Source organism: Salvelinus alpinus, chromosome 6 (assembly GCF_045679555.1).
Source record: "Salvelinus alpinus chromosome 6, SLU_Salpinus.1, whole genome shotgun sequence".
NCBI classification, from domain to species: Eukaryota; Metazoa; Chordata; class Actinopteri; order Salmoniformes; family Salmonidae; genus Salvelinus; species Salvelinus alpinus.
The window spans coordinates 38,645,675-38,671,817 of NC_092091.1; the positions used below are offsets into that span (position 1 = coordinate 38,645,675).

The 26,143-nt window shown below is 42.3% G+C and overlaps 1 protein-coding gene across 2 annotated transcripts in view; it reads right to left on the minus strand.

The window, feature by feature from the left end:
* Positions 1-14,565: 14,565 nt before the first annotated feature.
* LOC139578659 (trafficking protein particle complex subunit 8-like) overlaps positions 14,566-26,143 on the minus strand; it is a 78,150-nt gene continuing 66,572 nt past the window's right edge. For both annotated transcript variants that reach the window (XM_071406572.1, XM_071406571.1), the window contains 7 exons: positions 25,303-25,371; positions 25,112-25,170; positions 24,774-24,977; positions 18,363-18,464; positions 16,341-16,483; positions 15,994-16,083; positions 14,566-15,797 (listed from right to left, as the gene is read on the minus strand). In XM_071406572.1, coding sequence (XP_071262673.1) covers positions 15,560-15,797; positions 15,994-16,083; positions 16,341-16,483; positions 18,363-18,464; positions 24,774-24,977; positions 25,112-25,170; positions 25,303-25,371 — 905 coding nt within the window. In that variant the 3' untranslated portion in view covers positions 14,566-15,559. The remainder of the gene's footprint in view (positions 15,798-15,993; positions 16,084-16,340; positions 16,484-18,362; positions 18,465-24,773; positions 24,978-25,111; positions 25,171-25,302; positions 25,372-26,143) is intronic.

The following is a 26,143-nucleotide window of genomic DNA, read 5'->3' on the forward strand; positions in this document are numbered from 1 at the left end:
CATTTGAATGTTAACAAAACACACTAACAACTCACTTATAGCCTAAATATGAAAGTAAAGTCATTTTGACCTACTTAATAGTCTACCACATTTTTTTTATTACCAATAAATCATAATTATTAGGCCTATAACCAATGTTCCCTCTAAGCTGCAGGGTGCGATGCCGCGGCTGTTGAGCGATGGGTAACGATGCTTCGTGGGTGACTGTTGTTGATGTGTGCAGAAGGTCCCTGGTTCGCGCCCGGGTCGGGGCGAGGGGACGGTCTAAAGTTATACTGTTACATTGGTGCCGTGACCCAGATTTATAGTGTTACACATACACCTTAGCCAAATACATTTAAATTCAGTTTTTCACCATTTCTGATATTTAATCCTAGTACAAATTCCCTGTCTTAGGTCAGTTAGGATCACCACTTTATTTTAAGAATGTGAAATGTCAGAATAATAGTAGAGAGAATGATTTATTTCAGCTTTTTATTTCTTTCATCACATTCCAAATGGGTCAAAAGTTTACATGCACTCAATTAGTATTTGGTAGCATTGCCTTTAAATTGTTTAACTTGGGTTACCTTCAGACAAGTCCCGTGACACTTGTGGGGGTTGTAGAGCAAAACGGAGAACACCATTGTGTCTAGCCGAAACCGTTCGGACGCTACAGATGTTTTTGTGAGAAGACCAATTTTCGGGAAGTGTCCTGGCAGCAAGGTTTAAACAAATCTCTGCTGTTGAAAACTAAATTTAAGTCTTAAAGAAATGTGAGATAATGTCTATAGTTTATAAATTGCTTGACTGGGCTGATGAGACAGTGGATTGCGCAGTCAGATGGAACTGAGTAAATAGTCATTTTAATGTCATAGATTTAGCCGGTGGTAGCTTGTGGAATAGACATCGGCTGGAATGCGGTTTTAAACATTCAGGATTAGACCCACCCATTGTATAATACGGTTTTAAATACCTCAATGGATCGCAAAGGAAATCCCATTACAAACTATCCCCCTCATGCACTTAAGGAAATCACGAATATAATGGATGAATTGGAACTAGTATGGAGGCTTAAATATCCTGAGAAATACAGTTGAAGTCTTAAGTATACAAACACCTTAGCCAAATACATTTAAACTCAGTTTTTCACAATTCTTGACATTTAATCCTAGTAAAAATTCTCTGTCTAAAGTCAGTTAGGATCACCACTTTATTTTAAGAATGTGAACTGTCAGAATAATAGGAGAGAGAATGATTTATTTCAGCTTTTATTTCATCACATTCCCAGTGGATCAGAAGTTTACATACACTCAATTAGTATTTGGTAGCATTGCCTTTAAATTGTTTAACTTGGGTCAAATGTTTCGGGTAGCCTTCCACAAGCTTCCCACAATAAGTTGGGTGAATTTTGTCCCATTCCTCCTGACAGAGCTGGTGTAACTGAGTCAGGTTTGTATAGGATTGAGGTCAGGGCTTTGTGATGGCCATTCCAATACCTTGACTTTGTTGTCCTTAAGCCATTTTGCCACAACTTTGGAAGTATGCTTGGGGTCATTGTCCACTTGGAAGACCCATTTGCGACCAAGCTTTAACTTCCTGACTGATGTCTTGAGATGTTGCTTCAATATATCCACGTAATTTACCTGTCTCATGATGCCATCTATTTTGTGAAGTGCACCAGTCCCTCCTGCAGCAAAGCACCGCCACAACATGTTGTTGCCACCCCCGTGCTTTACGGTTGGGATGGTGTTCTTCGGCTTGCAAGCATCCCCATTTTTTCTCCAAACATAACGATGGTCATTATGGCCAAACAGTTCTATTTTTGTTTCCTCAGACAAGAGGACATTTCTCCAAAAAGTACGATCTTTGTCCCCATGTGAGGTTGCAAAACGTAGTCTGCGTTTTTTATGGCGGTTTTGGAGCAGTCGCTTCTTCCTTGCTGAGCGGCCTTTCAGGTTATGTCGATATAGGACTCGTTTTAATGTGGATATAGATACTTTTGTACCCGTTTCCTCCAGCATCTTCACAAGGTCCTTTGCTGTTGTTCTGGGATTGATTTGCCCTTTTTGCACCAAAGTACGTTCATCTCTAGGAGACAGAACGCATCTCCTTCCTGAGCTGTATGAAAGCTGCGTGGTCCCATGGTGTTTATACTTGCGCACTATTGTTTGTACAGATGAACGTGGTACCTTCAGGCATTTGGAAATTGCTCCCAAGTATGAACCAGACTTATTTCTTTAGATTTCCCCATGATGTCAATCAAAGAGACACTGAGTTTGATGGAAGGCCTTGAAATACATCCACAGGTACACCTACAAATTATGTCAATTAGCCTATCAGAAGCTTCTAAAGCCATGACATCATTTTCTGGAATTTTCCAAACTTTTTTTCTGGAATTTTCCAACAAAGTAGACGTCCTAACCGACTTGCCAAAACTATAGTTTGTTAACAAGAAATTTGTGGAGTGGTTGAAAAACGAGTTTTAATGACTCCAACCTAAGTGTATGTAAACTTCCTACTTCAACTGTACATAGCGGAGGCTCAGTCAAGCTAGTCATCTTGACTACTTTCTTATGTCATTCTCGCTGGCACCAAAAGTTTTTTTTCTTCTCACCAAGCTGCTTGCCTATTGTCCTGTAGCCCATCCCAGCCTTGTGCAGGTCTACAATTTTATCCCTGATGTCTTTACACAGCTCTCTGGTCTTGGCCATTGTGGAGAGGTTGGAGTCTGTTTGTTTGAGTGTGTGGACAGGTGTCTTTTATACAGGTAACGAGTTCAAACAGGTGCAGTTAATACAGATAATGAGTGGAGAACAGGAGGGCTTCTTAAAGAAAAACTAACAGGTCTGTGAGAGCCGGAATTCTTACTGGTTGGTAGGTGATCAAATACTTATGTCATGCAATAAAATGCAAATGAATTACTTAAAAATCATACAATGTGATTTTCTGGATTTTTGTTTTAGATTCCGTCTCTCACAGTTGAAGTGTACCTATGATAAAAAATTACAGACCTCTACATGCTTTGTAAGTAGGAAAACCTGCAAAATCGGCAGTGTATCAAATACTTGTTCTCCCCACTGTATATGGAAATGTCCGCTCTATTCAAAATTACAACCAACTATACTAAATAAAAATATAAACGGAACATAGAACAATTTGGCAGATTTCACTGAGTTAAAAGTTCATACAAGGAAATCAATCCATTTAAATATATAAATTACACCCTAACAATGGATTTCACATAACTGGAAATACAGATATGCATCTGTTGGTCACAAAATACCTTATAAGAAATGGGCCTCACGACGGGCCTCGGGTACTCGTCATGGTATTTCTGTGTATTCAAGGTGCCATCAATAAAATGCAATTGTGTTTGTTGTCCGTTGCTTATGCCTGCCCATACCATAACCCCACTGCTACCATGGGGCACTCTGTTCACAACATTGCCATCAGCAAACTGCTCGCCCACACGATGCAATACACGTGGCCTGTGGTTGTGAGGCCGGTTGGATGTACTGCCAAATTCTCTAAAATGACATTGGGAGGCAGCTTATGGTAGAGAAATTAACATTAAATTCTCTGGTAACAGCTCTGGTGGACATTCCTGTAGTCAGCAAGCCAATTGCATGCTCCCTCAAAACTTGAGACATCTGTGGCATTGTGTTGTGTGACAAAACTGCACAATTTAGAATGGCCTTTTATTGTCCCCAGCACAAGGTGCACCAGTGTAACAATCATGCTGTTTAATCAGATTCTTGATATGACATATTTGTCAAGTGGATCGATTATCTTGGTAAAGGAGAAATGTTCACTAACAGGGATGTAAACAAATTTGTGCACTAAATTTGAGAGAAATAAGCTTTTTTTGCACAGAGAACATTTCAGGGATATTTTATTTCAGCTCATGAAACATGGGATGAACACTTGGCATATTGCGTTTATATTTTTGTTCAGTATAATTGAAGCATTACCGCAAAAATGGAAGAGGCAAGTATGAAGGACAGAAAGTAAGGAACTTGTCTGTTGGCACTGCATTACAGACCAAAATTTGTTTTAAAAAACAACTGTGATGAATAAAAAAGTATACTAGTTTCATTTAAGGACCAAAAAATTGACAGCTGTGCCATACAGATTGCAAAATAGATTTTCGATATACCTATCCCATGGCACATGGTTTATTAACTCATACACAAAACAAAGGCTGATTCAAAACAGAGTTTTTCTATTTAAATCATGCTAAATTCTTGCAACCAATAGAATGTTATATATATGGGGGATACAATCATCCCAGCTCTGCAGATTTTGCTGCGAAGAGACAGAATCATAAGATCATTTGTTTTGTTTTGGTCCATATGAAGCTTGTTTTTGGTCGCAGGTTCAGCAATGGCTGAAGAATTGCAACATTTACCTGTTAACTCTGCATGTAGCACTGCTACTGTTATCTTTAATTTACAATCTGTAGAATCTGAGAATAGAAAGGTTCAGAACTTTGTGAAACATCACAGCGCAGTTGAAAAATATACTGTGTCAAATAAAAATCAATCCTGGAGGGTCTTCAGAGGTAGATGGGAGGGGTTGAGCGTAGCTGAAGGATGGGATAAATAAAGACAACGAATGTAAAATATACTGTGTCCATAAAATGTATATAGTATGTATAAGCTGGAAGTAGAAGCATAAGTGTTATTGTCCATAAGTTTACTCCAATTAGGGGAGGGGTGGTTGGGTTAGGGGAAAATAAAGTAAAATATATTTAAAAATAAAATAATTATATTTATAAAAACGAACATATGGAGGATTGGAAATTATGCAGACAATTACATTGATAGAAGCCGCAATCTATTTGCAATATTAAACCTGATCCATCCATTTATTTTTTATATATAAAGAAAAACAGCTTGGTTTCCTTTAAACCCACATGCGTTTGTGTCTTCTTCATCGCTTTCATCTGCCTCCGGCTCATTCCAGCTCGCGCATGCAGCACGATGCATACATGAGACGAGCACACACTCATATCATGACACACAGGCAGGCAGATGCTATAACGAGACTGGCAGTCTGGCATCTTTCCATGACAGTTTTCATGGAAAGATTGTCCATCATTACACCGACAGCTTACTCAGTGAATATGAATGTGTGATCTATCTAATCAGCTGCTTATCAGAATCTTGATTTGCTGATTTAGGTGTGTTACAGTAGGGTTGGAGCAGTCTCTCTGATCAGTTGATGTTGTTACTCGAACTCTGTGAAGCATTTATTTGGGCTGCAATCTGGAGGTGCAGTTAATTGCCGGTTTCTGAGGCTGGTAACTCGAATGAACTTATCTTCTGCAGCAGAGGTAACTCTGGGTCTTCCTTTCCTTTGGTGGCCCTCATAAGAGCCAGTTTCATCATAGCGCTTGATGGTTTTTGCGACTGCACTTGAAGAAAGTTCTTGAAGTTCTTGAAGTTTTCCAGATTGACTGACCTTCATGTCTTGAAATAATGATGTACTGTCATTTCTCTTTGCCTTTTTGAGCTATTCTTGCCATAAACTGGACATGGTCTTTTACAAAATAGGGCTATCTTCTCTATACCACCCCTACATTGGCACAATACAACTAATTGTCTCAAACAAAGAAGAAAATAAATTCCACAAATTAACAAGGCACACCTGTTAATTGAAATGCATTCCAGGTGACTACTTCATGAAGCTGGTTGAGAGAATGCCAAGAGTGCGCAAAGCTGTCGTCATGGCAAAGTGTGGCTACTTTGAAGAATCTAACATTTCCATCTCCTTGTTCTCCTCTATTCCTTCATCGAGTACGCAGACAGGCTGTCAACAGTTTAGTGAAATATGTTTAGTTGCGAAAACATGTTACTATCGATGTTCCCAAACAGATTTCACTTGGTTTCTCAAATTAAGCACTGGGTAGCTGCAGGAACAAGGTTGGAGAGCCCTTGGCATACAGAGTTTGGGTGGAATAGCACCTATCAGGCAGCGAGAGCATGCTCCTCAAATAGTGGTTGATGCAGGGAATGAAATCCTGTATCTCCTCCTCATACGGTAGCAGGGAGATTTCTGAGGTCCGGATTGGACCGGATTGTTGATTCATCATGGAGCAATAGCTGTGTTCCCAATTCCAGTTATTCTGAGTGCCCTGGGGGTATAGTAGTGAACACTACAGCATGCACTTCCCCTATAGCCCCCCCCCCCATTCTCTACCACCCCAGGCATGTTCTGCTGCTGCTTGAACCCCCAAAGGAAAGAGACTGTCCAGTTTTACATGAATCTAGTCCAGTGGTTCCTAACTAGGACCCCGAAAAAGGTTGGGAATCACTAATTCTAGTCCACCAGCTAGCTCTCTACAGTTTAGCCTGTGGAGGTGGTTAGTTTTACATGTATTCATAATGATTGAGTGGATCCACTACTGTATGGTACATGTGGAGTTAGGGCAGGAGGTTAAAAAGTGGCCACTAGCTAGTCACACAGACGGGATATGTCGATTTTATTTTGCTCAACTTTCACTGTGGCAGGCTACTTTGAATGTGCATAATAGCATGTCCGTCCTTGTTAGTTCCTCCAGCGAATACTGTAGGCCAATTCCCCCCTCTGGCCATCTTTTACCAACAGAGCGCCAAGGGGCAGATCTTATCACACTGATGCATATGCATTGCTGAGCGCATTGTTCAAGTATACAACAAGCGGGTTACCAAGAAAATAAGATACAAAATAAAAAACATTGTCTCTGTGTTTCATAAATGATTTGCAATTCGCAATCTTACCGGAGTCAGCATCCGAGTGAGCACCTCTCTGTCTCAGTACTGTATGTGCATTCCAGCTTTCTGATGCTGTCTGGTCAAAAATTGTATGACATTGTTGCCACCCGTAGCATTGAATGCAAGGCAAGCTAGCGAGCTCAGCCAGAGACATTTGAAAAGGATAAGAATCCCAGCGGGAAATGAATGGGGGAAAAAGTAAAAGATAATGTCACGATTTCAGAGCTATCCAATATTACAGATGACAAGTTAATCATCTTTTATGCTTGGAACAGACTTGTAATGTTGAGCTTCTTGTTCACGTAATTTGTGTTCATGTTGGGGTTTTGTGCAAGCACCCAATTGACTCTTTGAAGGAGAGATCTTGTCTGAGTTTACTCGGAATGCACCGCAAGGCCCATTGCCAATGTACGGCAACGTACACAGTGAGCGATTTTAATGGAGTTTCCAATCTCCTCAAAAGTATATCTGTCTCAGCTGTTAATGGTCCTAGCGCACCAAAATACAGTCAAGGGAAACCAGTTTGGATGGTACCAATCATATCACATCAGAAGCCAAACTAAACTGACAGAAGAAACTTCAATTGTTGCATCATCTCGTTGTGTCGTTGTCCCCCGGTGGCTAGCTAGCTAAACTCGTCCCTTTCCTAAATTACCATTTGATGGAGATAGGGATTTTGACTTGTGGTTTTACTTAATTCTACATACTGGCCAATGATTATAACATTGATTCTGATCCAACCATATATTCATACATTGTGCCCCTGGCCTGTGAGGATGGAAGTTCAACATGTAGCTAGCGATATGTAGTAACTAGCTGGCCTGTTGCACTGTTGCCCATGACGTTAGGATAGCGAGAAAGCATTTTAGCGAGGTAGCCTAGGACAACAACATATAAAAGCTGTAACGTATGACAGATTAATAGACGTTTAGGAAACATGCACATGTACACACACACAGCCACATATTTAGCATACCTTGGACTAAATACTTGTTGGCATACTTTAGTTGTCATTGGATTAGACTAAACATAGGTGATTAGTGAAAGAGATTTGCGTCAGTTCAAATCTGGTATCAGGACAAAATGTGATTCAGAGTCACCGAATATATTTTAAGTATTTTAATTAAACTCAAGCGATAAATGGTAAATGCAATTTTCGTATATACGGGTTCGCTGTATCACCGCGCAGGGTAAAACAGGGAACTGGCAGGAAGTACGTAAACAGCTGTTCTTATACCGCGAGGACGTAGTTCCAACTTCCGTCTGTTGGCCTATCACAGTAGAGGCTGAGCGCGGTTTAGACTTTGCCCAGCCTATGCTGGCACCCGGACTTGTCCAAGTCCCTAAGTGCTCTCCTCTGTCCGCATCTGGTTGTTGGGTAGATTAGATCCGTCTTGTGTCTGTCGATTCTACACTGACACAGTTCCTAATATGGTATTGTCCAGTGCCCTACCCTCCCTGGTTGGCTTAGAGATATGCACCCCTCCCCTCTCCAGATTGACCACAGCTTTTATGGCCTGTCACTCAATGTTGGTCAGTCTTTACACACCTACACATCTGTATTGTTTGTGTGTGTGTGTAACAAAACAATATTCATCTTCAAACAATATGCTAGCAGGCTATAGTGCATAAACATAAATCCTAACATTAGATGATGTTGAAATGTTGAATTTGAAATATTGCTGGAATAGTGGAGGCTGCGCCTGTTTTCTTTGTTTGGTTCTAAATCAATAGTTGTTTAGTTGTCCGAAAATGTCGGAAACGTTAACTTGCTTGGCCATGCTGTAGGTCATGTACCTGGTTGAATTTAGTCTGCCACTGTGTCTTATTATTTTCTCGGCTTTAGGCTAACAGTCTATGTCACCGGTTCAAAGCATATGAACTCCCGCAAGGGATATGGAACAACATTTATCACAACACATAGGTTGTGATATGGTGTTTTTCCCCTGGCATGGCTTACCTGGTGATTTTACCCATGAGTCAATTACCACTGGCGTGTCATCATGGGTGCTTTTTAAAATTTACAAAGTGCACCTCAATGTACGTGTGTGTGTCATAGAAAAATGTGCGCGATTCTTTCGCTGACAGCGTACAGAGAAAAACAAATCTACCACGCAGCAGGTCCAGCGGTGGCCAATTTGAGCGCGCAGAGTGGCGGGGAATCTGGAGACTGCCCAATGGTCAGTGAGTCAGTCTCCTTATTCCCAGCCTTACCTCTTGGTGGTTCTCGGACTCTGCCCTGTCTATAGAACTCCCTGAGAATCGAGGGAAGTCCTCCCGTCATGGCTCGAGGATGACAGCCAGTGTGTAGATGGAACTTCATTAGTAAGTGACTCAGAGTGCGTGTTCCTTAGCAGCCTAGAACTGGACCTGTTCCACAACAGTTAAATGCCACTGCGTGAATAATGGGCCGTTTCTCTCAGACCACTGCGTGGGAGACAGACACCGAGTCCTCTCCAACCATACCCTCTCTGTTCATTCAGCAGAGGGAGTCCAAGCAGGTGCAGTGCGAGAAGGGGGGCAACGGGAGAGGAGAGGTGTGTATCCAAGGTCCTCCGGCTCACGCGCATGTTGGTGGGGCAGGGGCTGCTGACTTCTCCGCACTCGGTCCATTTAAAAAAAACTCCTAGCCTGACACGGGAATGGTCACTGACTGCACGAGATGCCCGTTCACGCAGGTGTATTTTTAATAGATCTAGAAGCTTGGACGTAAAGCCCCTGGATTATGCTGGGGAACAGCTAGGCTATTTTTGATCGGCATATCTATCCAAGTGCATATCATACCAATATAGGGAGTATTTTGGTTGCCCAAATGTAATTATTATTTTTTAAATCACTAATCGGTCTTTTGACCAATCGGATCAACTCTGAAAAATATCTGAAGTGATTGGTCAAAAGATCAGAATTGGGCTGCCTGTGTAAACGCAGCAATTGAGTTATTTTCCAAAAGCAAGATTACCCACAAACCACTACTGGAGGAATCTAGACTAGTCAATTCCAAATTACACAACACAATTCTAAGCCACGTTTATTTCTGAAAAGGATAATACGCCAACCTGAAAATGTGGTGCCTGTCTGTTATATTTAAGGGACTATAATAACCAAATGGCCTACTGTTTCTGAGAAATACATACAGCCTATAGTACCATGTGAGGTTCCAAGATACAGTTGAAGTCGAAAGTTTACATACATAGGTTGGAGTCATTAAAACTCTTTTTCAACCACTCCACAAATTTCTTGTTAACAAACTATAGTTTTGGCAAGTCGGTTAGGACATCTACTTTGTGCATGACACAAGGAATTAAAAAAAAATAAAAAATGTTTACAGAGAGATTATTTCACTTATAATTCACTGTATCACAATTCCAGTGGGTCTGAAGTTTACATACACTAAATTGACTGTGCCTTTAAACAGCTTGGAAAATGTCAGAAAATGATGTCATGGCTTTAGAAGCTTCTGATAGGCTAATTGACATAATTTGAGTCAATTGGAGGTGTACCTGTGGATGTATTTCAAGGCCTACCTTCAAACTCAGTGCCTCTTTGCTTGACATCATGGGAAAATCAAAAGAAATAAGCCAAGACCTCAGAAAAAGAATTGTAGACCTCCACAAGTCTGGTTCATCCTTGGGAGCAATTAACAAATGTCTGAAGGTACCATGTTCATCTGTACAAACAATAGTACGCAAGTATAAACACCATGGGACCACGCAGCCGTCATACCGCTCAGGAAGGAGACGTGTTCTGTCTCCCAGAGATGTACGTACTTTGGTGCGAAAAGTGAAAATCAATCCCAGAACAACAGCAAAGGACCTTGTGAAGATGCTGGAGGAAACAGGTACAAAATATCTATATCCACAGTAAGACGAGTCCTATATCGACATAACCTGAAAGGCCGCTCCAGAACCGCCATAAAAAAAGCCATGCTACGGTTTGCAACTATACATGGGGACAAAGATCGTACTTTTTGGAGAAATATCCTTTGGTCTGATGAAACAAAAATAGAACTGTTTTGCCAAAATGACCATCGTTATGTTTGGAGGAAAAAGGGAGAGGCTGGCAAGCCGAAGAACACCACCCCAACCGTGAAGCACGGGGGTGGCAGCATCATGTTGTGGGGGTGCTTTGCTGCAGGAGGGTCTGGTGCACTTCACAAAATAGATGGTATCATGAGGGAGGAAAATTGCGTCGCTATATTGAAGCAACATCTCAAGACATCAGTCAGGAAGTTAAAGATTGGTCGCAAATGGGTCTTCCAAATGGACAATGACCCCAAGCATACTTCCAAAGTTGTGGCAAAATGGCTTAAGGACAACAAAGTCAAGGTATTGGAGTGGCCATCACAAAGCCCTCAAGCCTATAGAAAATTTGTGGGCAGAACTGAAAAAGCCTGTGCGAGCAAGGAGGCCTACAAACCGGACTCAGTTACACCAGCTCTGTCAGGAGGAATGGGACAAAATTCACCCAACTTATTGTTGGAAGCTTGTGGAAGGCTACCCAAAACGTTTGACTCAAGTTAAACAATTTAAAGGCAATGCTACCAAATACTAATTGAGTGTATGTAAACTTCTGACCCACTGGGAATGTGATGAAATAAATCATTCTCTCTACTATTATTCTGACATTTCACATTCTTAAAATAAAGTGGTGATCCTAACTGACCTTAGACAGGGAATTTTTACTATGATTAAATGTCAGGAATTGTGAAAAACCGTGTTTAAATGTATTTGGCTAAGGTGCATGTAAACTTCTGACTTCAAGTGTACCTGCCACCAACCACAGCAGTGTGGCTTTAGAACCATAGACAGCGACAAAGTGAGATATACTGTAGCACACACAGCTTCTCTTTATCTCAATTCTCTTGGGTTCTGAATTCACAGTATGCTGTCACCCTCACCCTTATTAACCCGAGTGCTACAAAAGCAATCCAACATGAAGAGAGGAGCATCCAATACAATTAAGTTGTCACCATTTGACACGTGTAAATTAACTTACAGGTTCTTCATCTAATGAACGAGAGAGAGTGAGAGAAGTACAATGTTACAATAGTATTTGCCATTCTGTTTTGGCTTTCATATCATGCAGCTTTTCAGTCATGTTAAAACAAGCCTACCACCATTACTGTTATTTATTCAGGCAGATCGCTCAAGAGTGACTTCGAAATTGGTTGTCTATAGAGGTCTTGAGGACATCTGGAAACGCCTTCAAATTTGGCCACTAGGGACAATAGTGATCACTGTTACCATCATGTATGTTTAGGTTTTGCTAGGGTGTTGTGGACAGGGGTGGCGGATGGGCGTAAACCGATGAATCTGGTTCAGAAGGTTGCGTCAAAGATCGTACAGTGTGAAGATAGGAAGAAACTGCTTCTCCAATAGAAATACTCAATCATGCTTGTCGGCGATATCATGGCAACTTTGGCTAGCTTAGCTCATGCGCAGAAACAGGTCAACTCGCACCGAACTGCGCAATGTGCAGGCGATCAAATAAATAAGCACTCCTTTCACGAGGTTGGAGTAATAGCATGTTCAACGACTTAAGACATTGGCTCGAATCTAGGTTGTGCCTTTAGACCTCGGTCTGGTCTGCTTCGCCAACGTTCCCGGAAGTCTTGCGATGTTGCGTCTTTTGGGTTTACAAACGCTGTGGTTGCGTGTTCAATCCCATTGGTGGGTTTTAACCCTATCCCAAACCTTAATCCTTACTTTAACCATTTGGAATGAGTCCCTAAACGGAATATTTTAACCCAAAACCTTAACCTTCTAAATTTGAAATTTGGAGCAACTTCTACATTTGTAGAAACGGTACGATACTGAGCAGAAGTCAACACAGGGTGTCAAAAAGACTTTGAAATGTTATGTTTGGAGAAACGTGGATAAATATCTAAGTGTTCTGCAGTGAGACAAAGCTTGTATTTATGTTTATTGTTGTTGCTGTCAATGTAAATATCATTATCACTACTACTATTATTACTGTTAGTTCGACCATGTGTACTTTGACAATGTAAGTGATTTAACTTGCCATGTCAATAAAGTCTATTGAAATGGGAGTGTGTATGTGGGGGGCAGGGGAGGGGTGCCAGAGGAAGCATTTTTACCTGTCTGTGTATGTATGACAGTGAGAGAGGGGTTGAGTAAGGACATCTGACAGCATGAGTCTTGTCTTCATGGTCATTTTTGTCTGCTTTCAGAGGGTCGTGACTGCTTTCTCTTTCATGGTACGTTTGCCTATAGAGTCATCCCTCATCTCCTGCTCCATCTACCCCTATATTAGTCAGAGAGAGAGCTCTGCTCCAAATCAATTAAAGCCAGTTGAGCTCTGAAACTGAAGGGTGAAGCTCTGGCCTCCCTGTTTGAATGAGAATCACCTGAGAGGGGGTGGGAGGCAGAGAGAGAGAGGAGTAGGAGCCAGGGGTTTTGCTACTCTATCTGGTCACTATAGAAAGGTAGGAAGTGAGAGTTGGCAGGGAGAATGAGGGGGTTAGGAACCATTACTTAGCCTGGTCCCAGATCTTTTTGTGCGCTCTCGCCAACTCCTACAGACAGCCAGCCATTAGCCATAACTGTATCATTTGTCTGAGTGGACTTCACCCTGATCCTGTGACAAAGGCCACAGAAGTTTAGTCCAGGACAGATGGGGTTAAGATGGTAATGATAGACCTGAATGACTCACTTTCATTTTCCTTGCAGGTGAAAGAGTTTGTTGGAGCCAAATTCACACTTTATTCATGCTATATTTATTATTTTGCTCCATTTAGAAAAATATAGAATATAAGAATAAATATTGCTTCATGAAGTCATGTTTTTTGGTTTTCTATTATGTTCATCACAGGTATTTAAAAGGATTATGGAGCCTTTCCTGGGCACTTCGCTCATCGATGGAATATAGCCTATTAAATTACCTTTGGAAAAGAAATGTCTATTTTTACACAATCTGAGCTTTGGATTCCCTGTTTTGTGGTTGCTTTCATCACATACCTGTGGCCTCAAGGCAAGGTTGGAATTGGAATACGAATTGCCTTTATGGTTCTAGGAAGAACCCTGTAAAGGGTTATTCTACTACAAGGATAAGCCTGTAGAAACCCTTCTTTCCCCAAGAATGTAGAGAACCACAGGGGACTTTACAACTTAACTTCTGTTAATTTATTAGGTACCAACAAGATTATTAATGCTTTATTAAAGAATGGCAACTTCACACTAAAACTTCTGAATTAAATATCTCATGTTTTAAGCTTTGCCCAGATATGCATGTCAGCTGCTTGTGTCAGCAGATCTACTAGTTTCTCTGTGCATCCTTGAATGTGAAAGCTCCTGGCTAGGCATACTTTTAAACACCATTTTACAATATCATTTGTAATATTTTACAAATGTTCAAATTGCATCTGTTAGACACAATCTTTCCAGAAATAATTAGTATTCGGCGATTAGAGAATCCATTTGACTAAAACTGATACTGAGATACACACACTTACACTGATGTGCGTCTATCAGGGAGATATAGCGACAGAGGACAGCTTGACAAAGACATCGCTCCTAATGCACTTAAAACAGAGTTGGCATTAAGAGACGGAGCAGATCTACAGAGATAAGCTAATTGAGGGTCGAACTATATTCACTGCATCAGAGACAGTCATTAAGTCTTTTTCCCAAATGGCACGCTATTCCCTTTATAGTACACATTGAGATCTAGTCAAAAGTAGTGTAATATATATGGAACAGGGTGCCATTTGGAATGCTAAATAAAACTTGCCCTGAAAAGTATTACAAATCACCACGTCGTCCACACATTTCACCATACAGAGGAGACAGTTACTGTATCTCACAGCCCATATCATTGGTTACGTTTTATTTCTATTTACAGTAAATTTGTTATAAATATAATACATCATTTTCATCTGAAAAGCAGTTGAGTAAATACATACATTTAAATAACAGCTTGATCACAAGGTGGAGGAGGGCCAATGAGGGAGAAGTATAGGGAACATATTGATTTGATTGATTCATTAGTTTGTTTTGTAGAAAATTACATGTGTGCTCGTGGGGACTGACAGCACAGTAAATCCAGATGGACTACAGACCAACAACAGACAGGTGGGCAGGCAGCATCAGGGCCTGTCAGTCAAAGGATTCATTTATCATAGTATAGTGGTCAACCTCTGGTTCATATTCTAAAGGGTTTGTGATGTGCCGACAGTCTGGTCCATGTGGGGTAGCTCTTCCTACTTCCTCATCCAGGTTAATCCAGGAAGTAAACAATGCAATCACTACTGTGATAACTCAACACCCTGTGATTCGTTTTTCAACAGTAAAAATAAAATAAAAATCTCTGGCGGCAGACAGATGCCACCGTTACCATAGGAGACAGGTCATTGTCTTTGTCTGTTCTGTGTCCTTCCCTTTCACGGGTTGATTTCATAAAATAAAAAAAGGTCAAATCCAAAGCGCCTCCACTGAGATGATAGACTCATATGCAGAGAGAGAGAAAATAGTTCCTTCTTCCACATGTAAGTCTATGATGTTTTGCTTTGTTGCTGGGACATAAAATAGTTAACAGTCGGACCATCAAAGTGGTTACAAGCTGAACTGATGCACAATTTAATTTGAACATTCCATTTTGTTTTTACACAATTGGAAAAATGTGTCAACTTTTTAGGGCGGGGAGTGGGTGATTTGAAACTGGGTGGAAAGATGGGATGTGGAAGATATTTCTTGCTGGGTGCGTCTCTCAACCCTGTTGTTGCCAACCAATGGGGGACTCTGGAGCCTTGGTAGTGATGATTGACAGATGGTTAATTGGCTATTGATGATGGGGCGGGACAATGTTCAGGTGCTGTTGATGATGATGATGAGTGCTGGCGTGGCCGTCTGCTGGCTGGTCTCACACATAGCTCCCTGGTCCGCCAGTTTGGCAAAGACCCGTGGCGTTCCCAGATTATAGACGCCCGCATGCAGGAAGCAAGCTCGCAGCTGCACTCGCATCACTTCTTGTGCCCCCAACTGCAGCTTGAATTGCGTTTGGCCCAGCCATGTAAACGAACCGTGCACCTCAAGAGACTCGGGGCTGATGGAGGGAGGAGAGGGATGGGAGAAAAGTTAGAGAGAAAGAGGGATGACGGCAGAGGGAGAGGAGAAGAAAATAGAAAGCTCACTCAAACCAGGAGGATAAATAGAATGCAGTTTATCAGGTAAACATTGTCAGGGACATGAGGAACAGATGGCAGATTTAACAGTACAGAGTGAGTTTGTGTTATGTTTACCTGGTAGTTTTGTGGCGTAGGTCAATGATGACATCAACTTGAGCCATGGAGCAGTTAGACAGAGTCAAAGTGACTGGAACCATACACAGACTACAGGGGGGGAAAAGAGCCAAAAGAGACATAAATATATATTTTTTTACACCATTAATCATGTCTCCCTTTCTTCACCGCATAGAACTTTTCAGTCGCATAACACGGACCACCGCTGCAGTCAATGCTTGTACCATTACATAGCTGAAGACTGTGAGCACATGTCGCTGGCTGTTTTAAATTACTCTCAATATGCTATTTTTTGGTTTGGTAATAATATTGTTTGGCTAGCTGATCATGTTACGCGTGTGTGCTACCTCTTCTGATTGAAGGGGTGGCTGTAGCTCTCTGGGTACTGCAGGTTGGTCTTGATGAGGTGGGAGAGTTGTTCAATGGAGGGCCGTGTCATTGGAGGCGGCAGCTCCGGTTTAAACTTCAGCAGCACCATCTCCTGAGCATCCTACAACAGGACAGAGGAACACAAATCAGATCAGGACGCAGGAAGAGCAAACGTCAACACCTTTACCTCAAACACACTGCCGATGCATAGTGCATTCGGAAAGTATTCAGATCCCTTTACTTTTCCCACATTGTGTTACGTTACAGCCTTATTCTAAAATGTATTTAAATATTATCCTCAATCTACACACAATACCCCATAATGACAAAGCGAAAACAGGTTAGAAATGTGAGCAAATGTGTTAAAAACAGAAATACATTTACATAAGTATTCAGACCCTTTGCTATGAGACTCGAAAATTATCTCCGGTGCATCCTGTTTCCTGTGGACACTCATCCTGTGGACACTGACAGAACTCCAGAGTTCCTTTTCGGAGATTGAAAAACCTTACAGAAGGACAACCATCTCTGCAGCACTCCACCAATCAGGCCTTTATGCTAGAGTGGCCACACGGAAGCCACTAAGTAAAAGGCACAACAGCCAGCTTGGAGTTGCCAAAAGGCACCTAAAAAATTCTCACTATGAGAAACAATATTCTCTCGTCTGATGAAACCAAGATTGAACTCTTTGACCTGAATGCCAAGCATTATGTCCGGAGGAAACCTGGCACCATTTCTACCGTGAAGCATGGTGGTGGCAACATCATGCGGTGGGGATGTTTTTCAGCAGCAGGGACTGGGAGACTAGTCAGGATCGAGGGAAAGATTAACAGAGCAAAGTACAGAGAGCTCCTTATTGAAAACCTGCTCCAGAGTGCTCAGGACCTCAGACTGGGGCAAAGGTTCACCTTCCAACAGGACAACAACCCTAAGCACACAGGCAAGACAACACAGGAGTGGCTTCAGGACAAGTTTCTGAATGTCCTTGAGTGGCCTATCCAGAGGCCGGACTTGAATCCGATCGAACATCTCTGGAGAGACCTGATAATAGCTGTGCAGCGACGCTCCCCTTCGAACCTGACATTGCTTGAGAGGATCTGCAGAGAATAATGGAACAAACTCCAAAAATGCAGGCGTGCCAAGCTTGTGGAGTCATACCCAAGAAGACTTGAGGCTGTAAATCACTACCAAAGGTGCTTCAACAAAGTCCTGAGTAAAGGTTCTGAATACTTATGTAAATGTAATATTTCCGTTTTTGCAAACAATTCTAAAAACCTGTTCTTGCTTTGTCTTTATGGTGTATTTTGTGTAGATTAATGAGGGAAAAAACAATTGAATCCATTTTAGATTAAGGCTGTAACGGAACAAAATGTGGAAAATGTCAAGGGGGCTGAACTTTCCGAATGCATTGTATATGTGTTGATGTATTTGTGTACAGTATATTGCCTCCCTTACTGTATGTCTCCTATGCTGGTGAGTGGTGACCAATTGAATTTTACCTCTGGGGATCAATAAAGTTTGTTAAATAAAAATAATTGAAAAAAAATCTTCCACTCAGCTTTGAGATAGCAAAGCATGGGCCTGCCTCTTAATCACTCATCTGTGTAGAGTAGACCCTTCCTTACTCATGTTGGCCTATACACCCATGAGGAGCATAGGTCAGAGTAGACACTAACCCTGTAAAAACCTCTACCAGGCCTGAGTCCGACATACCAAGCTTTCCATTGTCACCCTGTCCCCACAGCTTACAGGGTGTTTGGGAGGTGGCCAAGTAAACACTCAGTGCCCTGTTGGACATTGGCAGGGAGATATAGGGGCTTTTAGGTAGTGAATGAGAGAGAGTGCATTCTCCAAGAAGTAGGATCGCTTTGTTTTGTTTGTGCTTGAGTCGCAATGCAAAGGAGTCCAGGAGTGTGTATAGTTATTCAGCCTGTGTGTACACTACACAGAACAAAATGGTGATTGACTGTTTACAATTGTTTCTCAATACATTTGTGTACCTCTTTCTGTGTCAAAGAGCAGGCCTCTTTGTCGATGGTCTGTAGGGCCACATGAAGCTGTCCCTCTAGGATCACCTGCTTGTTGTCCTCAACAACAAATGCCTGTAAACAAACAAATAAATATTGTCAACTATCATAGGCCTTTCTACAACTAGCAACATCATTGGCCTGATGCCAAAAGCAAAACAACAGCAAATACCTCAATAAAAACTTAGCATAAAGAGTGCATTTTACTAATGCATAATTAAACAATGGAACAATGGAGCACATAAAAAAGGCTAGGTCTGAGCATGTGACTGTAGCTGTATAGTACCGCTGGAGCGTATGTACATTTCAGACACTCAATGTGCATGTCGTTTATAAGGGCCTGTATTGAATTGAATGCATGAGTGTTGTGCAACAGATGTTCTTGTATAGAGATGGTTATTCCCTATAGCCTGTAATGCGCACTTTACCTCTGCGCTTTCACAGTTTGCGCTACTGTTAAACCTGAAATATGTAACTTTTTGGGCAACCCGACCAATTTCACATAGAAAGAGTTATAGATCTGTCATTCTCATTCAAAGCAAGTCTAAAAAAGCGGTAGATAAGTTCTATGCGTGCTATTTTTATGCTTCCCGTTCTTAAGTTCAGTTTTTGCGTTTTACCTTCTGTTTTGTACACCAGTTTCAAAAAGCTGAAAATAAAATGTTTTTGGTTATGGAAAATATATTTCACAGCTGTTTGGATGGTACAATGATGCTCTACACCATGGGTGTCAAACTCTGGCCCGCGGGCCGTAATTATATTTGGCCCGCGAGACAATACCAAATTACTACTAGCGCATTCACCGCTAATACTACGAATCCCATAATGCTCTGCTGTTGTTTTCGCGCGCCAATCAGGACAGGACCCAGAAACGCCCTCTCTAGTCATAGCAACATAGACGCTACAACTGTCAGCGCGCTATCCCTTCCCAAAAATGGCGAAAAGAAAGGCAGAAAACAGGAGCTTTCTGGACAAGTGGGAGGCAGAATGTCTGTTTACATATGTAAAAGACAAACCTGTTTGTCTTGTTTGTGGAGTCAACGTGGCTGTAAGTAAGGAGTACAACGACACTATGAAACGAAACACCATGACAAATACAAGGACCTGGACATGACTCAAAGGAGCCAGAAAGTAGAGGAGATGAAAAGAAGTTTGGTTTCACAACAGAATATGTTCAAAAAAGCCACATCACAAAGTGAGGCTGCTGTAAAGGCTAGTTATATAGTGGCAGCAGAGATCGCAAAATCAGCCCGGCCCTTTAATGAGGGAGAGTTCGTGAAAAAGATTAGATCAGTGTGCAATAATTAACGTTTTCTTTGTGCACTTTTTCTTGCTACAAGGCATGGGCTTGAATGGTTGATTGATTTATTATCATTTTATTTGTAAAATTATTAGCCAGTGGAAAAAGTTAAAAAAAAGTTTATTTTGGTATTTAAATCAGAAGGCTGCAAATAGAAAAGAGGCATACGATTTTTATTTAAATTTTATTTATTTAATAAATTAATGCCATTGATGTGTTTTTTCATTTGAAATTCGATTTTGCATGTCTCCACTATTAAATTATATATTGTATGGTAATAAGCGATGCTTGTTCCATATTCAATGTTAAAGCAAAACTTGTTTGGGTCCATATTAAAAGGTTAATTTGTTCAATGTTGGCCCGCGACTTTGTTCAGGTTTTACATTTTGGCCCACTGGGTATTTGAGTTTGACACCCCTGCTCTACACTATACCTGCTTGTTTTGACACAAACTGGAATTAAGCAAACTATTAGAATTGTAGCAACCAGGAAATGGCGGAGTGACTTCTGCATAGTAGTGCATCTTTAAGTCATGATGCGAGATTCTAGAAGTTTCAGTCTGTCCTCGGCTCTGCATGCGCAGTGAGATTTGACTCTATGGCACCAGAAAAAGATCAGATAAGAACACCACCAGTCCTGAGAGCAAGGGCCATAAATCATGTCTAAGTAAGTTCTCTCTCCTGTGAGATGTTTATACATATACTGCTGTTAATGTATGCTGTTATGTGACTGTTTTTTTTATTTTTACCTTTATTTAACTAGGCAAGTCAGATAAGAACGAATTTGTATTTTCAATGACGGCCTAGGAACAGTGGGTTAACTGCCTTGTTCAGGGGCAGAACGACAGATTTTTACCTTGTCAGCTCGGTGATTCCATCTTGCAACCTTTCGGTTACTAGTCCAACTCTCTAATCACTAGGCTACCTGCCGCCCCCTAACCACTAGGTTACCAGTATATCCCTGTATAGATGCACAATATATCGGTGAGCATATCGGAATTGGACAATTTTAACTAAAAATGCCAACATCGGCATCGGCCCGATGTCTAGTTTAAAGGCGATGTACAAAACCAATGTCAAAGCTGATGTGCATACGTATTTAACGTAAGTAGATGACAATGACGCCACAAAAAATACAATACACTTCAAACAACTAAACAAGTTCAAGTTGAGCAGTCATTTGAAAGAGTAAGAACATTTCAGCGAGACAACTCGAAAGCGTAACCCATTAACGCCAAGATAATTGAATTCATTGCCCTTGAGAATCAACCGTTCTCTGTCGTGGATGATGTTGGCTTTTAGCTTCACGACTGACATTTGGACCAGCGATGTCAGCACCATGAGCATGCTAAGTCCGACAGCACAGTGGGTTGACGAGGATTTCGTACTGAGGAAAGCCGTATTGCATGCTCAAGAATGTGCTGGTTCTCATACTGCTGCTGCCATTTCAATGGAGAACATGCCATTAAAACTTGGAAACATGAACACACTCCTAGTGCCATTCGAACAACTGACTCGAGACATAAGATAATCAACTGCGTCTGCAGCAGACGTGATACCCTCGGTCAAGGCATTGAAACGCCTGCTCAACAAAACTGCCGACATAAACCGTGGGGTTAAAACTTAAAAGTACTCGGTGGCATTCTCTCTGAGCCTCTTTACCTTTCACCGTGTGTGTTAACTATTTAACAGTACCAGAATGCTTAAAAAGGCCGGTATCGGAATCGTTATTTTTTGGGGGCAAGGAAAATACCGGATATCGGTATCGGCCAAAACTTTCATATCGGGGCATCCCTAATGCTATGCGATTCTTTCCTGAGTAGATATTCCTACTGCATAGCTTAACATATACTGGTTCTTACCTTTCAGAACCACAAGTCCATTCCTAATTGTAACATGAAGCTCACTTCAAGCCTGTGTGTTCTAATGTGTGGTGCTGACCATGAGCCAATTAAACTCTGTATATGCACACGTCTGCCTTGTTCTTGCTGGGCAGCCTGTAGCGAGTCTAAATACAAAAACATATGGACGCCCCTTCAAATGAGTGGATTCAGCTATTTCAGCCACACCTGTTGCACACAGCCATGCAATCTCCATAGACAAACATTGGCAGTAGAATGGTCTTACTTAAGAACTCAGTGACTTTCAAAGTGGCACCGTCATAAGACGCCACCTTTCCAACAAGTCAGTTCGTCAAATTTCTGCCCTGCTAGAGCTTCCCTGGTCAACTGTAAGTGCTGTTATTGTGAAGTGGAAATGTCTAGGAGAAACAACGGCTCAGCCACAAAGTCGTAGGCCAAACAAGCTCACAGAACAGGAGCGGCGAGTGATGAAGCGCGGTTGTGACCCTCACTACCGAGTTACAAACTGCCTCTGGAAGCAACCTCAGCACAATAACTGTTCGTCGGGAGCTTCATGAAATGGGATTTCATGTCTGAGCAGCCGCACACAAGACGAAGATCACCATGGGCAATGCCAAGCATCGGCTGGAGTGGTCTAAAACTCGCCTCCATTGGACACTGGAGCAGTGAAAATGCGTTCTCAGAAGTGATGAATCACACCTCATCTGGTTCGGGCTAGACCCCTTAGTTTCAGTGAAGGAACAATCTTAACGCTATAGCATACAATGATATTCTAGACAGATAATTCTGTGCTTCCAACTTTGTGGCAACAGTTTGTAGAAGGCCCTTTCCTGTTTCTGCATGACAATTCCCCTGTGCACAAAGTGAGGTCCATAAAGAAATGGTTAGCCGAGATCGGTGTGGAAGAACTTGACTGGCCTGCACATAACCCTGACCTCAACTCCATCAAACACCTTTGGGATGAACTGGAACGCAAACTGCGAGCCAGGCCTAATGGCCCAGATCAGTGCCCGACGTGGCTGAATGGGAACAAGTCCCCGCAGCAATGTTCCAACATCTTGTGGAAAGCCTTCCCAGAAGACTGGGCTGTTAATGCAGCAAAGGGAGGACGAAATCCATATTAATGCCCATGATTTTGGAACGAGAAGTTCAACGTGACTTTTGGTCATGTAGTGTTTATGAACAAATGTGCACACGTGGCTCGCTTTGATCTCAAAAACTGTATGATTGAAAGACAGCTCGTGCCTGCCAATGCATCCCTACAATAACTATACTCCGATGCGCTCTGCAGACAGTGGGAGGACATTGAGCAATACATTCATCAGAAATGGCTCAGTGTCTAATTGTTTGATATTATGATTTTTGTGTGATATTTTTTTTCTTTTACTTGTCTTGGGACAATTTAAATCTATATTCTTCTTGTCTAACAATGTTTTTAATTTGTCCCGGGCACACAGACAAAGGTTAATGTCAAGCCCTGTTGAGCCTGTCTCCTCCCCATCTACACTGATTGAAGTGGATTTGACAAGTGACATCAATAAGGGATCATTCACCTGGTCAGTCTGTCATGGAAAGAGCAGGTGTTGCTAATGTTTTGTGCACTGTGTAATACCACAGCCCTATATATGGCTACTAATGGCTAGTACAATATTAGTATTAATCGCATTTGAGGTCTATTTAAATTCTGTAGTCGTATTACTACTAGTAATAGTCGTACTACTACTAAGTAAACTCAGCAAAAAAAGAAACATCCTCTCACTGTCAACTGCGTTTATTTTCAGCAAACTTAACGTGTAGATATTTGTATGAACATAAGATTCAACAACAGACAAACTGGACAAGTTCCACAGACATGTGACGAACAGAAATTTAATAATGTATCCCTGAACAAAGGGGGGTCAAAATCAAAAGTAACAGTCAATGGCAGCAGGTGGCCACACCAGATACTAAGTACTGCAGTGCATCTCCTCCTCATGGACTGCACCAGATTTGCCAGTTCTTGCTGTGAGAGGTTGCCCCACTCTTCCACCAAGGCACCTACAAGTTCCCAGACATTTCTGGGGGGAATGGCCCTAGCCCTCACCCACCGATCCAACAGGTCCCAGATGTGCTCAATGGGATTGAGATCCGGGCTCTTCGCTGGCCATGGCAGAACACTGACATTCCTGTCTTGGAGGAAATTATGCACAGAACGAGCAGTATGGCTGGTGGCATTGTCATGCTGGAGGGTCATGTCAGGATGAGCCTGCAGGAAGGGTACCACATGTCTTCCCTGTAACGCACAGCATTGAGATTGCCTGCAATGACAACACGCTCAGTCCGATGATGCTGTGACACACCGCCCCAGACCATGATGGACCCTCCACCTCCAAATCGATCACTCTCCAGAGTACAGGCCTCGGTTTAACGCTCATCCCTTCAATAAACGCGAATCCGACCATCACAAGACAAAACCGCGACTCGTCAGTGAAGAGTACTTTTTGCCAGTCCTGTCTGGTCCAGCGACGGTGGGTTTGTGCCCATAAGCGACATTGTTGCTGATGATGTCTGGTGAGGACCTGCTTTACAACAGGCCTACAAGCACTCAGTCCAGCCTCTCTCAGCCTATTGCGGACAGTCTGAGCACTGACGGAGGGATTGTGCGTTCCTGGTGTAACTCGGGCAGTTGTTGCCATCCTGTACCTGTCCCGCAGGTGTGATGTTCGGATGTACCGATCCTGTGCAGGTGTTGTTACACGTGGTCTGCCATTGCGAAGACGATCAGCTGTCCGTCCTGTCTCCCTGTAGCGCTGTCTTAGGCGTCTGACAGTACGGACATTGCAGTTTATTGCCCTTGCCACATCTGCAGTCCTCATGCCTCCTTGCAGCATGCCTAAGGCACATTCACACAGATAAGGGACCCTGGGCATCTTTCTTTTGGTGTTTTTCAGAGTCAGTCCAAAGGCCTCTTTAGTGTCCTACGTTTTCATAACTGTGACCTTAATTGCCTGCCGTCTGTAAGCTGTTGGTGTCTTAACAACATTCCACAGGTGCATGTTCATTAATTGTTTATGGTTCATGGAACAAGCATGGGCAACAGTGTTTAAACCCTTTACAATGAAGATCTGTGAAGTTATTTGGATTTTTACAAATTATCTTTGAAAGACAGGGTCCTGAAAAAGGGAAGTTTCTTTTTTTGCTGAGTTTAGTAATGGTAAGAGTCCCTTTAATTCTGTGGTTTTACCTTCCAGAGGATGATGATGTCGAGGTCCACCTCGTTACACTTCCTGACCACGCCCGCTATATCCTTGGCCCCGCCCCCATGCCCCACCCCCTGACTCCTGGAATGTCTCCCCTGTATCTCCATGGCAACGGGAGGTCTCAGTGACTCCAAGGGCTGACACCTCCGGAAGAAGAAATCTGCACATGGAGTGGTGGAGGTGATGATCTGAGGAGAGGAGACACCAGACGTTGAGAGGAAGGGAAAGGCTGATCGTTTTTTCCCCTCTTATAATGCATTCACAGCAATAACATGACAACATTGACAGTCACAGATAACAACAATGTGTTTCCTCCACATACCAGTTCATTCCCAAGGCTCAGGTCTGCAAATGTGTATTTCTCTGCTGCCTTCAAGGGAACTGAAAAACAGAAGTTAAAAACAGGCATGAGAGAGAAAAGAGATTCTCCATATTGACCGATATTGCTGGTAGTGTGTGTGTGTGTGTGTGTGTGTGTGTGTGTGATGTGTGCATGCATGCGTATCATGTTACCTTGCAGGGGTTTGCATCGTGTTGCTCTGAAGCACAGCTTTCCTCTCTCTCTGCTGGTGAGTTTGCAGTCTGGAATGACAACAAGAGGAGGATGAAAGGAAAGACCTCCCTCTCTGAACTCTAACAAACACTCTTGAACAGCATTCTTACAGTAACTCAGAAAGCCTCTAAGAACAACTATCAAAACATCATGATCATGACACACACTACATATACACAGTGAGGGGGAGAGCGTGAGATAGACACAGCTGCATGTGAGCTCTCACATTTTCCAACATGTTTTAAACTTGGATTTTTTCGGGAGGGACATATACAGGATGCTACCCCACACAGCAAAACCTTCCCTCCAGATCAAAACTCCAAACCTACAACCTAATTTTGGACAAAATTACCTGGAAGGATTAATAATACCAAGGACACCATCCAACCTGGAACTGAGACAGACCAGATACAACTTCAATTAGCCCTGAGGTATGAAGTGAGAGGTGTCGAAGCATGAGCCCAACAAATGGCAGGCTAATCCTTCCCAAATCCAGGGGCATGGAAGCCCCCTCCTGCTGTTCAGAGACCATCTGCTGGCATTTTTTTTTAATACAAGAAATCTGCCTCCAGAAATTAAAGCTTTTCCCAAGTGGGTGTGGCACCTACTCCAGTTGCCTGCTACACTGCTGCTTGGATTCCACCTGGTGATCTGTTCAAAGTCTGCCCTGGTTGTTGCCCCTACCACACTCCCCCCTCTCTCCCGAGCTTTTGCTCACCTCCAGCACACAGGCACTGTTGGGGCAGGTAACTCTGAACTTACAATGGCTAGCCCCGAATCGTTATATTTGTTTTCTTGTGC